Source organism: Cinclus cinclus, chromosome 24 (assembly GCF_963662255.1).
Source record: "Cinclus cinclus chromosome 24, bCinCin1.1, whole genome shotgun sequence".
NCBI lineage: Eukaryota > Metazoa > Chordata > Aves > Passeriformes > Cinclidae > Cinclus > Cinclus cinclus.
Genome location: NC_085069.1, coordinates 5,671,930 through 5,686,327, shown reverse-complemented (window position 1 = coordinate 5,686,327; position 14,398 = coordinate 5,671,930). Strand labels below are relative to the sequence as shown.

At 42.9% G+C, this 14,398-nt stretch overlaps 1 protein-coding gene across 1 annotated transcript in view; it reads left to right on the top strand.

Moving 5' to 3' along the window:
* MLLT6 (MLLT6, PHD finger containing) overlaps positions 1-14,398 on the top strand; it is a 39,714-nt gene that overhangs the window by 7,092 nt on the left and 18,224 nt on the right. Inside the window, exons 2-8 of the mRNA XM_062508262.1 lie at positions 1,615-1,694; positions 4,637-4,691; positions 5,556-5,665; positions 6,940-7,043; positions 8,359-8,452; positions 10,078-10,185; positions 11,525-11,617. Coding sequence (XP_062364246.1) covers positions 1,615-1,694; positions 4,637-4,691; positions 5,556-5,665; positions 6,940-7,043; positions 8,359-8,452; positions 10,078-10,185; positions 11,525-11,617 — 644 coding nt within the window. The remainder of the gene's footprint in view (positions 1-1,614; positions 1,695-4,636; positions 4,692-5,555; positions 5,666-6,939; positions 7,044-8,358; positions 8,453-10,077; positions 10,186-11,524; positions 11,618-14,398) is intronic.

Genomic DNA, 14,398 nt, shown 5'->3' with positions numbered 1-14,398 from the left:
TTTTCTCCCTGTTTATTTCCCCGTTTTCTCTCAATTTTCTTCCCTGGTTTTTCCCATTTTCCCCATTTTTTTCCCCTGATTTCCCCATTTTCCCCATTTTTCTCCTTATTTAGTTCCTCATTTTTTCCCTGCTTTCTCCCAGATTTTCCCATTTTTCTCCATTTTCCCCCCCTGTTTTCTTCCCTGGTTTTTCCCATTTTCCCCATTTTTTTCCCCTGATTTCCCCATTTTTCCCATTTTTCTCCCTATTTAGTTCCTCATTTTTTCCCTGCTTTCTCCCAGTTTTTCCCATTTTTCTCCCTGTTTATTTCCCCGTTTTCTCTCAGTTTTCTTCCCTGTTTTTCTCATTTTTCCCATTTTCCCCACTGATTTTCCCATTTATTCCCTGTTTTCCCCTGGTTTTCTCCCTGTTTATTTCCTGTTTTTTCCCATTTTCTCCATTTTTCCCCCTGATTTCCCCATTTTCCCCATTTTTCTCCTTATTGAGTTCCTCATTTTTTCCCTGCTTTCTCCCAGTTTTTCCCATTTTTCTCCATTTCCCCCCCCTGTTTTCTTCCCTGGTTTTTCCCATTTTCCCCATTTTTTACTCACTAATTTCCCCGTTTTTCCCATTTTTCTCCCTGTTTATTTCCCTGTTTTCTCTCAGTTTTCTTCCCTGATTTCCCCATTTTCCCCATTTTTCTCCCTATTTAGTTCCTCATTTTTCCCCTGCTTTCTCCCAGTTTTTCCCATTTTTCTCCCTGTTTATTTCCCCGTTTTCTCTCAATTTTCTTCCCATTTTCTCCATTTTTTCCCCCTGTTTTCTTCCCTGGTTTTTCCCATTTTCTCCATTTTTTCCCCCTGTTTTCTTCCCTGGTTTTTCCCATTTTCTCCATTTTTTCCCCCTGTTTTCTTCCCTGGTTTTTCCCATTTTCTCCATTTTTCCCCCTGTTTTCTTCCCTGTTTGTTTTCTCATTTCCCCCATTTTTTTCCACTGATTTCCCCATTTTTCCCATTTTTCTCCCAGTTTATTTCCTCATTTTTCCCCTGCTTTCTCCCAGTTTTCTCCCCCTGTTTTTCCCTTTCCCCCATTTTTTCCACGGATTTTCCATTTCCCCTATTCCCTCGTTTTTTCTCCCTGTTTATTTCCCATTTTCCTCCCTGTTTTTCCCATTTTCCCACTGATTTTCCCCATTTCCCCCCTGTTTTCTCCATTGTTCCCTGTTTTTCTCTCTGTTTATTTCCCGTTTTTCCCCCAATTTTCTTCCCTGTTTTAAAATCCATCTTATCCCTAAAATCCTCATTTTACCCCTTCTCGGTTTCTATTCCCATTTGAGCCACAAATTCCCAGAATTTCTCATTCCAGGTATGAAACTGAACAAAGGAATTCCTGGGAGAGGCAGAACTGACCAGAAAAATGGAATTTTAGATAATGTGGTTACAATTTAAAAAATTTTACAACCGTGGAATTCTCAGGATCTGAATGAATCTTGAAGCTCATCCAATTTTTCCATCAACAGGGAATTTTCCAGGCTGCTCCAGACATTTTGAAATCCCTGCAAAATCAAAAATAAATTGATTTTTTTAAATGGTTTAATTTCTTTTTTTTTTTTTTTTTTGCTTTTTTTCCCCCAGCTTGTTATGGAATTGTCCAAGTTCCCACTGGCCCCTGGTTCTGTCGGAAATGTGAATCCCAGGAAAGAGCAGCCCGGGTGGTGAGTATGGAAAAATCCTGGATTGGGTTTCCCAAAAAAATTTTGGGATTGTCCAAGATTTTTTGGGGTTAAAGTTCTCAATTTTCCAAAAAAAAAAAAAAAAAAAAAAAGAAAAAAAAAAGTAATTTTTCCTTCAAAGATGGGGCTTTTATAGAATTTTTTTGGGGGGTTTTTTGTAGAGTTTCCTTGGGTTTTCGTGGGGTTTTCGTGGAATTTTTCATGGAATTTTTCATGGAGTTTCCGTGGGGTTTTTGTGGATTTTTTTAAATGGAGTTTTTATTGGGTTTTCATGGAATTTTTCATGGAGTTTTTATTGGGGTTTTCATGGAATTTTTCATGGAGTTTTTATTGGGGTTTTCGTGTCGTTTTCATGGAATTTTTCATGGAGTTTCCGTGGGGTTTTCATGGAATTTTCATTGGGTTTTCTTTGGGTTTTCAAGGGATTTTTGATGGAGTTTTTATTGGGATTTTCATGGAATTTTTATTGGATTTTAATGGAATTTTCGTGGAGTTTTTGTGGAGCTTTTAATAGGGTTGTAATGGAATTTTTCATGGGGTTTTCATAGAGTTTTTTATTGGGGTTTTCATGGAATTTTAAATGGAATTTCTTATGGAGTTTTCATGGAATTTTAAATGGAATTTTCATGGGGTTTTCATGGAATTTTAAATGGAATTTTCATGGGGTTTTCATGGAATTTTAAATGGAGTTTTCATGGGGTTTTCATGGAGTTTTAAATGGAGTTTTCATGGGGTTTTCATGGGGTTTTCATGGAATTTTAAATGGAGTTTTCATGGGGTTTTCAAGGAATTTTAAATGGAATTTTCATGGGGTTTTCATGGAGTTTTCATGGAATTTTAAATGGAGTTTTCATGGGGTTTTCATGGAATTTTAAATGGAGTTTTCATGGGGTTTTCATGGAATTTTCGTGGCGTTTTTAATGGGGTCGTAATGGAACTTTAATGGAATTTTTCATGGAGTTTTTAATGGGGTTGTGATGGAATTTTTTCATGGGGTTTTCATGGAATTTTCCTGAAATTTTCCTGGAATTTTCCTGGGGTTTTCATGGAAAGCGAGGCAGATTTTTGTCCCCCCCAGTCCCTGATTTATCAATTCCAGCTCCTGGAATTTCCCATATCTGGGTTGGACCCAACCTGGGGATCAGGGAAATTTTCCCTGGATTTTATTTTAAGCTTCTTCCATCCCACAATTCCTCATTGCCTGAAGGTTTTTTTCCTCAGATTTTTGGGGTTTTGGGGATTTCTTCTGTCCCAGCCTCATCATCCCAAAACTTCCAGCGGAACATTTTTACTACCCCACCCCCCCCAAAAAAAAAAAAAAAATCCATTTTTATTTAGGTCAGGTTTATTTTACCTTGCAGGTTTGGTAATTTAATTAATTGGTAATTAAAAAAATAACAAAAAAAAAAAAAAAAACAAAAAAAACCCACCACATGGGGAGATTTTTGCTGCTCCAGATTTTGGGGTACCCCAAAAACAACCCCAAACCCAACCACCACCCTACAACCAAAATATTCCCCCAAAATGGGGAGAAAAAAAAACCTCGCAAGAGGAGGAAGGAAAGAGCAGAGAGAGAAAAAAAAGATAAAAATCTCCTTTTTTTTTTTAACTCTCTGAGTCACTGCTTTCGGTTTTACTCTCCAACCACAGCCCTAAAACCGACCCTAAAAACACCCCAAAAACAAAACTTTACCTGAGGGGTTTAAATCCATTTTTAGGGTTTTTTTTAGGTGTTTTTTTTTTCCCCTAAACTGGCCCTAAAAAAAGCCCCGAAAGCAAAACTTCACCACGGGATTTAAATCCATTTTTTAGGGCTTTATTTTTTTCCCTAAAATCGGCCCTAAAAAAAAAACCCAATAACAAAAATTAACCCCCGAGGTTTAAATCCATTTTTAGGGCTTTTTTTTAGGTGTTTTTTTCCCCCCTAAACTGGCCCTAAAAAAAGCCCCAAAAGCAAAACTTCACCCCAGGGATTTAAATCCATTTTTTTAGGTCTTTATTTTTTTCCCTAAAACTGGTTCTAAAATACCCTAAAACTTTGCCCCCGAGGTTTAAATCCATTTTTAGGGCTTTTTTTAGGTGTTTTTTTTTCCCCCTAAACTGGCCCTAAAAAAAGCCCCAAAAGCAAAACTTCACCACGGGATTTAAATCCATTTTTTAGGGCTTTATTTTTTTCCCTAAAATCGGCCCTAAAAAAAAAACCCAATAACAAAAATTAACCCCCGAGGATTAAATCCATTTTTAGGGCTTTTTTTTAGGTGTTTTTTTCCCCCCTAAACTGGCCCTAAAAAAAGCCCCAAAAGCAAAACTTCACCCTAGGGCTTAAATCCATTTTTTAGGGCTTTATTTGAGGGTTTTTTCCACCAAAACATCCTCAGGCCTCATCCTACAAAATTTTTCTGGCAGCTGCTCCTTTATGGGGTGGAATCAGGGATTTTCTGGTCCTAAACCTGGAATTAAACTGATTACATTTGAATTTTATCAATTTATCCTGATTGATTAAATTATTATTGATTAAATTCCAGTTTCATGGATTAAATTTCAATTCCATCGACAAAATTTTGCTTTTATTGATTAATTTTCAGTTTCGTTGATTAATTTTTGAACTTCGTCGATAAACATAAATTTTGTTGATGAGATTTCGATTCTGCTGATGAAATTTCAATTTTATTGATTGAATTCCAATTTTCATCCGTTAAATTTCATTCAATTTGAACTTTGTAAATGAAATTTCCATTTCATTGACTCATTTTCAATTTTAGCAATGGAATTTGAATTTTGTTGATAAAATTTGAATATTTTTGATTTTATTTGAACGTTACTGATTGAATCTGAATGTTATTGATTAAATTTGAACCGTGTTGATAAAATTTGAATTTTTTTGATGACATTTGATTAATTTTTGGGGTTTTTTTCCCTTTCAGAGGTGTGAACTGTGTCCCCACAAGGACGGAGCCTTGAAGCGCACGGACAATGGAGGTGAGGATCTTCCCACCTGGAAAATCCCAAACTCTCCTGTTTTTTCCCAAAAACTTCACTTCCAGGAAACTCAAAACGAGCCCAAAATGAGGAATTTGGGGGGTTGATCCCGTGGGAATTGTTTCTTAATCTGGGGGAATTCCAGGGGATTTTTGCATGTGGGATTTTCCTGCGGATTTTTGCTGTTCCTCAGCAGCCGAAAATTCTCGGGAATTCCATGGATCAGAGCTCCTGGTCTGAAAATCAGTGAGGTTTTCTCTGGATCCCTTTTTGGGATTGAGAGTTTTTTTGGGATGAAGGCTTTTTTGGGATGGAGAGTTTTGTGGGATGGAGAGTTTTCCGGGATGTGGTTTTCTTTGGGATGGGTTTTTTTGGGGTGATGGAGGTTTTTGGGATGAAGGTTTTTTTTGGAATGGAGGTTTTTTAGGGATGGATGATTTTTTAGGATACAGGATTTTTTGGGATGAAAGATTTTTGGGATAAAGGCTTTTTAGGGATGAAGAATTTTTTGGGATGAAGGGTTTTTTGGGATGGAGATTTTTGGGATGAGGGGTTTTTTTGGGATGGAGTTTTTTTGGGATGAAGCATTTTTTTTGGGATGGCAAATTTTTTGGGATGGAGGATTTTTAGGCACTTAGGGATGGAAGTTTTTTGAGGATATAGCTTTTGGGGGGGAATAGAAGCTTTTTCATCACGGAAATTTCTCTTAGGACAGCGTTTTTTGTCAACAGAAATATTTCTGACACGTCATTTTTTTGGGGATTTTTTTTTTTTTTTAGGACTGAAATTTTTTTTTGCCCAGAATTTTTTTGGTTTTTTGGGGATTCTTGGACTGAATTCCCACTTCTTCCATCCCTTTTCCAGGCTGGGCCCACGTGGTGTGTGCCCTGTACATCCCCGAGGTGCAGTTTGCCAACGTGCTCACCATGGAGCCCATCGTGCTCCAGTACGTTCCCCACGACCGCTTCAACAAGGTAAAATTCCCAGGATTTCAGGAATTCGGGATTTTGGGATTCCGGGAATTCAGGATCATCCCATCCTCCCACGGCTTCTTCCCACTTTATCACCTGATCTAATTCGTTCCCAGGGCCCGGTTCCCTTTCCCGGGCCTAGTTCCCATTCCCAGGGCCCGGTTCCCATTCCCAGGGCCCGGTTCCCTTTCCCGGGCCTAGTTCCCTTTCCCGGGCCTGGTTCCCATTCCCGGGCCTGGTTCCCATTCCCGGGCCTGGTTCCCTTTCCCGGGGCCTGGTTCCCTTTCCCGGGGCCTGGTTCCCTTTCCCAGGGCCTGGTTCCCATTCCCGGGCCTGGTTCCCTTTCCCGGGGCCTGGTTCCCATTCCTGGGCCTGGTTCCCATTCCCGGGCCTAGTTCCCTTTCCCAGGGCCTAGTTCAATTTCCCAGGGCCTGGTTCCCATTCCCAGGGCCTGGTTCCCTTTCCCAGGGCCTGGTTCCCTTTCCCAGGGCCTGGTTCCCATTCCCGGGCCTGGTTCCCTTTCCCGGGGCCTGGTTCCCATTCCTGGGCCTGGTTCCCATTCCCGGGCCTAGTTCCCTTTCCCAGGGCCTAGTTCAATTTCCCAGGGCCTGGTTCCCATTCCCAGGGCCCGGTTCCCTTTCCCAGGGCCTGGTTCCCATTCCCGGGCCTAGTTCCCATTCCCAGGGCCTGGTTCCCTTTCCCGGGGCCTGGTTCCCATTCTTGGGGCCTGGTTCCCATTCCCGGGCCTAGTTCCCATTCCCAGGCCTAGTTCCATTTCCCAGGGCCTGGTTCCCTTTCCCAGGGCCTGGTTCCATTTCCCAGGGCCTGGTTCCCATTCCCGGGCCTGGTTCCCTTTCCCAGGGCCTGGTTCCCATTCCCGGGCCTGGTTCCCTTTCCCAGGGCCTGGTTCCCTTTCCCGGGGCCTAGTTCCCATTCTCGGGGCCTAGTTCCCATTCCCAGGCCTAGTTCCCATTCCCGGGCCTAGTTCCCATTCCCGGGGCCTGGTTCCCTTTCCCAGGGCCTGGTTCCCATTCCCAGGGCCCGGTTCCCTTTCCCAGGGCCTGGTTCCCATTCCCGGGCCTGGTTCCCATTCCCAGGGCCTGGTTCCCTTTCCCAGGGCCTAGTTCCCATTCCCGGGCCTAGTTCTAATTCCCAGGGCCTAGTTCCGTTTCCCAGGCCTACCCGACCCAACTTTCTTTTCCACCCCCTGAATCTATTACATACAATTCCCATGATTTTAGAAACATTTTAACGCTATGCTATCTCTTTTATCCAAGACATGTTACATCTGTGAGGAGCAGGGCCGGGAGAGCAAAGCGGCCTCCGGGGCCTGCATGGCCTGCAACCGCCATGGCTGCCGCCAGGCCTTCCATGTCACCTGGTGAGGACATTCCCGGGAATTCGCCTCTGGAATTCCAGTCCCAGCTGCTCCTTCACTGCCCTGGATTTGGGGTTTTGTTCCCTGTGGGTTTTGGGGTTGATCCCTCCTGGGTTATTTAGAGCTGGAGGTGACTCCTCTTACTCCGGGCCTGGGAGGTTTTTCCAGAGAATTGGGAATTCCTGGGCAATTGGGAGCGTGTGGAATCCAAGAGGAGTCTGGGGATGAAATTTCCCTGTTTTTCCCCTATAATTTTCCCATTTTTCACTGTGATTTTTCCTATGATTTTTCCCTTTGCCCTCTGTTTTACCTGTGATTTTCCCTGTAATTTCTCCCTATGATTTTCCCCGTAATTTCTCCCTATGATTTTCCCCATTTTTTCCTGTGATTCTCCCCATTTTCCCCTGTGATTTCCCCTGTGATTTTCCCCATTTCTCCCCGTGATTTCCCTGTGATTTTCCCCATTTCTCCCTGTGATTTCCCCTGTGATTTTCCCCATTTCTCCCCGTGATTTCCCTGTGATTTTCCCCATTTCTCCCTGTGATTTCCCTGTGATTTTCCCCATTTCTCCCTGCGATTTCCCTGTGATTTTCCCCATTTCTCCCCGTGATTTCCCCTGTGATTTTCCCCATTTCTCCCCGTGATTTCCCCTGTGATTTTCCCCATTTCTCCCCGTGATTTCCCTGTGATTTTCCCCATTTCTCCCCGTGATTTCCCTGTGATTTTCCCCATTTCTCCCCATGATTTCCCTGTGATTTTCCCCATTTCTCCCCGTGATTTCCCCTGTGATTTTCCCCATTTCTCCCCGTGATTCCCCTGTGATTTTCCCCATTTCTCCCCGTGATTTCCCTGTGATTTTCCCCATTTCTCCCCGTGATTTCCCTGTGATTTTCCCCATTTCTCCCCGTGATTTCCCCTGTGATTTTCCCCATTTCTCCCTGTGATTTCCCCTGTGATTTTCCCCATTTCTCCCCGTGATTTCCCTGTGATTTTCCCCATTTCTCCCTGTGATTTCCCCCTGTGATTTTCCCCATTTCTCCCTGTGATTTCCCCTGTGATTTTCCCCATTTCTCCCTGTGATTTCCCCTGTGATTTTCCCCATTTCTCCCCGTGATTTCCCTGTGATTTTCCCCATTTCTCCCTGTGATTTCCCTGTGATTTTCCCCATTTCTCCCTGTGATTTCCCTGTGATTTTCCCCATTTCTCCCCGTGATTTCCCCTGTGATTTTCCCCATTTCTCCCCGTGATTTCCCTGTGATTTTCCCCATTTCTCCCCGTGATTTCCCCTGTGATTTTCCCCATTTTTCCCATTTCCCAGTGCTCAGATGGCAGGGCTGCTGTGTGAGGAGGAGGTGCTGGAAGTGGACAACGTCAAATATTGTGGCTACTGCAAATATCACTTCAGCAAAATGGTGAGAATCCCTGGTTTTACCTGGGAATTCCTGGTTTTCTTGGGAATTCCTGATTGTCCTGGGACTTCCTCATGGTCCTGGGAATTCCTTGTTGTCCTGGGACACTGGTGACCCTCTCTTTTTTTTTTTTTTTGTTTTCCCTTTTTTTTCCTTTTCCACTCTTTTCTTCCCCTTTTCCCTCTTTTCCTCCCCTTTTCCCTCTTTTCTCCCCTTTTTCCCCCTTTTTCCGTATTTTCTTCCTTTTACCTGTTTCTTCTCTTTTCTTTCAACTTTGCCCTCTTTCTTCCCCTTTTCCCTCCTTTCTCTGTTTTCCCTTTTTTTCCCCCATTTCCTCCCCTTTTCCCTTTTTCCCCCCTTTTCCCCTTTCCCCTCATTTCCTTTTTTTCTCTGTTTTTCCTTGTTTTCCCCCCTTTTTTCTTCTTCCCTCTTCTTTTCCCCCTTTTCCCTCTTTTCCCCATTTCCTTTTTCCCCATTTCCCTTGTTTTCCCTTTTTCCCCTTTTCCTCTATTTCCCCCCCCAATTTTCTCTTGTTTTTTCCCTTCCCCCCTTTCCCCTATTTTCCTTCATTTTGCCTTTTTTCTCCCTTTCCCCCCCATTTTACTTTGTTTTTTTCCCCTTTCTCCCCATTTCTCCTTTTTTCCCCTTTCTCATATTTTTCCCCTCTTTATCTCTATTTTCCCTGTCTTTTCCCCCTTTCCCCCCCTCTTTTCCCCCCTTTCCCTCTATTTCCCCTTTTCCCCATTTCCTTTGTTTTCCCCTTTTCCCCCTTTTTCTCGATTCCCCCCATTTTCACTTATTTTTCCCCTTTTCCCTCTTTCCCCCCTTTTCCCTCTTTTCCCCATTCCCCTTCCCCATTCCCCTTGTTTTTCCCTTTTCCCCATTCCCCTTTTTTCCCTCTCCTTTCCCCCTTTCCCCCTTTCCCCTTGTTTTTCCTTTTCCCCTTTCCCCTTGTTTCCCCTTTCCCCCTTTCCCCTTGTTTTTCCCTTTCCCCCTTTCCCCTTGTTTCCCCTTTCCCCCTTTCCCCTTGTTTTTCCCTTTTTCCCCTTTCCCCTTGTTTTCCCTCTTTTCCCCCTTCCCCTTGTTTTTCCCCTTTTCCCCCTTTTCTCTTTTTCCCCATTCCCTTGTTTTCCCCCCCCATTTTCCTTTGCTTTCCCCCCATTTTCCCTCTTTTTTTCCCTTCCCCCCCCCTTTTTCCCCCCTTTTCCCCTTTCCCCTTGTTTTCCCTTTTCCCCTTTTCTCCTTGTTTTCCCTCTTTTCTCTCTTTCCCCTTGTTTTTCCCCTTTTCCCCCTTTCCTCTCTTTTTCCCCATTCCCTTGTTTTTCCCCCCATTTTCCTTTGCTTTCCCCCCATTTTCCCTCATTTTTTTTCCCTTTCCCCCCCCTTTTTCCCCCTTTCCCCCTTTCCCCTTGTTTCCCCTTTTCTCTCTTTCCCCTTGTTTTCCCTTTTCCCCTTTCCCCTTGTTTTCCCTTTTCCCCTTTTCCCCCTTTTCTCTCTTTCCCCCCATTCCCTTGTTTTTCCCCCCCCATTTTCCTTTGCTTTCCTCCCATTTTCCCTCAATTTTTTTTTCCCCTTTCCCCCCTCTTTTCCCCTCCTTTTTCCCCCCCTCTCATCCTGGATTTTCTCAGAAGACCTCTCGCCATTCCGGGAGCAGCTCCTTCCTCCCGGGCAGGAGGAGCCGCTCGGCGTCCCCAGCCCAGGAAAAACACCTGTCCCACCATGAACGGCCAAAAAAGGTGAGAAATCCCCAAAATTCCTCCAAAATTCCCAACATTTCCCAACATTTCCTCAATCCAGGGCTTGAAGGTGCCTTTAAACCTCCAAATCCAGGAGTTTTTCCGCTCAGATTTGAAGTTTTAATGGATAAAAAATAAAAAAAATTCTGATTTTTGGGCAGCGTAGGGGGGGATTTTTTTTTTTTTTTTTGGAGGGGGTGAGGATGGAAATGAATTATTGGGAATTTGGGATCAGGTTATCTGGGAAAAATGAGTTAAATCCATCTCTGGAAAGGTTTGGGGTTTTTTTGTTTTGGGGTTTTTTTGTTTTTTTTTTTTTTTTTTTTTTGATAAATGAATTATTTAGGAGCCAGGTCTGGATTGAAAGAAAATTTTTAATTCTGCTGCTCCTAAAAAAAAAAAAAAAAATCTCTGGAATCCAAGAAATCCAATTTTCTTTGGGATTTTCAGGAAAAGCAGCTGGGAATGTGGGAGACACAGCCTGGGGTTGGTTTTATTCCCATAAATAACCCCTAAATTCAGGATTTTCGTGGGGTTTTTTTGGGGGATTTGGGAGCTGAGGGAAGTGGGAGAAAAATAAAGGATTTTTCCTGGCCCAGGATGAGGGTGGATTTTACTGGATCTGTGCTGGAAAACAATGGGAATGGGAATTTATTTGGATTTATTTCTGGGAATCTGTGCTGGAAAACAATGGGAATAAGGATTAATTTGGATTTATTTCTGGGAATCTGTGCTGGAAAAAAAATGGGAATAAGGATTAATTTGAATTTATTTCTGGGAATCTGTGCTGGAAAAAAAATGGGAATAAAGATTAATTTGGATTTATTTCTGGGAATCTGTGCTGGAAAACAATGGGAATAAAGATTAATTTGGATTTATTTCTGGGAATCTGTGCTGGAAAACAATGGGAATAAGGATTAATTTCTGGATTTATTTCTGGGAATTTGTGCTGGAAAAAAAATGGGAATAAGGATTAATTTCTGGATTTATTTCTGGGAATCTGTGCTGGAAAACAATGGGAATAAGGATTAATTTTAATTTATTTCTGGGAATCTGTGCTGGAAAACAATGGGAATAAAGATTAATTTGGATTTATTTCTGGGAATCTGTGCTGGAAAACAATGGGAATAAGGATTAATTTGGATTTATTTCTGGGAATCTTTCCTGGAAAAAAAATGGGAATAAGGATTAATTTGGATTTATTTCTGGGAATCTGTGCTGGAAAACAATGGGAATAAGGATTAATTTCTGGATTTATTTCTGGGATCTGCCTCTGCTCTTCCCAGCACTGGGAATTGCAGCATTCCAGAGGTTCCTGGTGTTTTTTTTTCTTTCCCAGAGCCGCAAGGACAAGGAGAGGCCGAAGCAGAAGCACAAGAAGAGGCCAGAATCCCCCAGCAGCCTCCCCCCAGCACCCCCAGCTGCTGAGAAGGTACCAGGACAAGGGGTGGGAAATCCACCCCAAAAAATGGGAAAATCTACCTGGAAATCCAGTGGGAAAAAAAAAAAAAAATTGGGATGAGAAGGAAAATCCAGTGGAAAAAAAAAAGGGGAAATGGGAAGGAAAATCCAGTGAAAAAAAAAAAAAGGGGAAATGGGAAGGAAAATGCAGTCAAAAAAAGGGGGAATGAGAAGGAAAATCCAGTGAAAAAAAAAATGGGAAAATGGGAAGGAAAATCCAGTCAAAAAAAAAGGGAAAATCGACCTGAAAAAAAATGGGGGAATGAGCAGAAAAATCCAGTGGAAAAAAAAAATGGGAAAATGGGAAGGAAAATCCAGTCAAAAAAAGGGGGAATGAGAAGGAAAATCCAGTGGAAAAAAAAAATGGGAAAATGGGAAGGAAAATGCAGTCAAAAAAAGGGGGAATGAGAAGGAAAATCCAGTGGACAAAAAAAATGGGAAAATGGGAAGGAAAATCCAGTGGAAAAAAAAGGGAAAATCTACCTGGAAAAAAATGGGGGAATGAGAAGGAAAATCCAGTGGAAAAAAAAAAAGGGAAAATGGGAAGGAAAATCCAGTGAAAAAAAAAAGGGAAAATCTACCTGGAAAAAATGGGGGAATGAGAAGGAAAATCCAGTGAAAAAAAAAAAAAGGGAAAATGGGAAGGAAAATGCAGTCAAAAAAAGGGGGAATGAGCAGAAAAATCCAGTGGAAAAAAATAAATGGGAAAATGGGAAGGAAAATCCAGTGGAAAAAAAAGGGAAAATCTACCTGGAAGAAAGGGGGGAATGAGCAGGAAAATCCAGTGAAAAAATGGGAAAGGGTGGGAAAATCGACCTGAAAACCTGAGGGAATGAGCAGAAAAATCCACCCCAAAAATGGGAAAGGGTGGGAAAATCCAGTGAAAAAAATGGGGAAATGAGCAGGAAAATGCAGTCAAAAAAATGGGAAAGGGTGGGAAAATCTACCTGGAATAAAGGGGGGAATGAGCAGGAAAATCCAGTGAAAAAAAAAATGGGAAAATGGGAAAGAAAATTCAGTCAAAAAAATGGGAAAATCTACCTGGAAAAAAAGGGGGGAATGAGCAGGAAAATCCAGTGAAAAAAAAAATGGGAAAATGGGAAGGAAAATCCAGTCAAAAAAAGGGGGAATGAGCAGGAAAATTCAGTGGAAAAAAAATGGGAAAATGGGAAGGAAAATCCAGTCAAAAAAAATGGGAAAGGGTGGGAAAATCGACCTGGAAAAAAGGGGGGAATGAGCAGGAAAATCCAGTGAAATAAATGGGAAAATGAGCAGGAAAATCCAGTGAAAAAATATGGGAAGTAAAATCCAGTCAAAAAAACCACAAAAAAACTGGGAAAGGGTGGGAAAATGGACCTGGAAAAAGTGGGGAAATGAGCAGGGATTTTTTTGGGGGGAGGTTTCGCATCCTCAGGGGTTTGGGTTTGGGTTCATCCCTCTCTCCCCACTGCTGGATTCCCATTTTTCTCCCTCTGATCCCAAAATCCTGGATTTCCTGGCAGGAACATCTGGTGCTGCTCCAACCCCTGGGAATGTTCCCAGCAGGAGCTCTGGGGGGGCTGCAGGGATCCCAGGGAATCTCTGATCCCATTCCTGAGGAAATTCCCACAGGGAATCTCTGATCCCATCCCAGAATGAGGAAATTCCTTGGAAATTCCCACAGGGAATCTCTGATCCCATTCCAGGATGGGAAAATTCCTGGAAATTCCCACAGGGAATCTCTGATCCCATCCCAGGATGGGAAAATTCCTGGAAATTCCCTCAGGGAATCTCTGATCCCATTCCAGGATGGGAAAATTGCTGGAAATTCCCACAGGGAATCTCTGATCCCATTCCAGGATGGGAAAATTGCTGGAAATTCCCACAGGGAATCTCTGATCCCATTCCAGGATGGGAAAATTCCTGGAAATTCCCACAGGGAATCTCTGATCCCATCCCAGGATGAGGAAATTCCTTGGAAATTCCCACAGGGAATCTCTGATCCCATCCCAGGATGGGAAAATTCCTGGAAATTCTCTGGAAATTCCTTGGAAATTCTCTGGAAATTCCTTGGAAATTCCCACAGGGAATCTCTGATCCCATTCCAGGATGAGGAAATTCCCTGAAAATTCCTTGGAAATTCCCACAGGGAATCTCTGATCCCATCCCAGGATGAGGAAATTCCTTGGAAATTCCCACAGGGAATCTCTGATCCCATCCCAGGATGGGGAAATTCCCTGAAATTCCCTCAGGGAATCTCTGATCCCATTCCAGGATGAGGAAATTCCCTGGAAATTCTCTGGAAATTCCTTGGAAATTCCCACAGGGAATCTCTGATCCCATTCCAGGATGAGGAAATTCCCTGGAAATCCTCTGGAAATTCCTTGGAAATTCCCACAGGGAATCTCTGATCCCATTCCAGGATGAGGAAATTCCCTGAAAATTCCCACAGGGAATCTCTGATCCCATTCCAGGATGAGGAAATTCCCTGAAAATTCCCACAGGGAATCTCTGATCCCATCCCAGAATGAGGAAATTCCTTGGAAATTCCCACAGGGAATCTCTGATCCCATTCCAGGATGAGGAAATTCCTGGAAATTCTCTGGAAATTCCTTGGAAATTCCCACAGGGAATCTCTGATCCCATTCCAGGATGAGGAAATTCCCTGGAAATCCTCTGGAAATTCCTTGGAAATTCCCACAGGGAATCTCTGATCCCATTCCAGGATGAGGAAATTCCCTGAAAATTCCCACAGGGAATCTCTGATCCCATT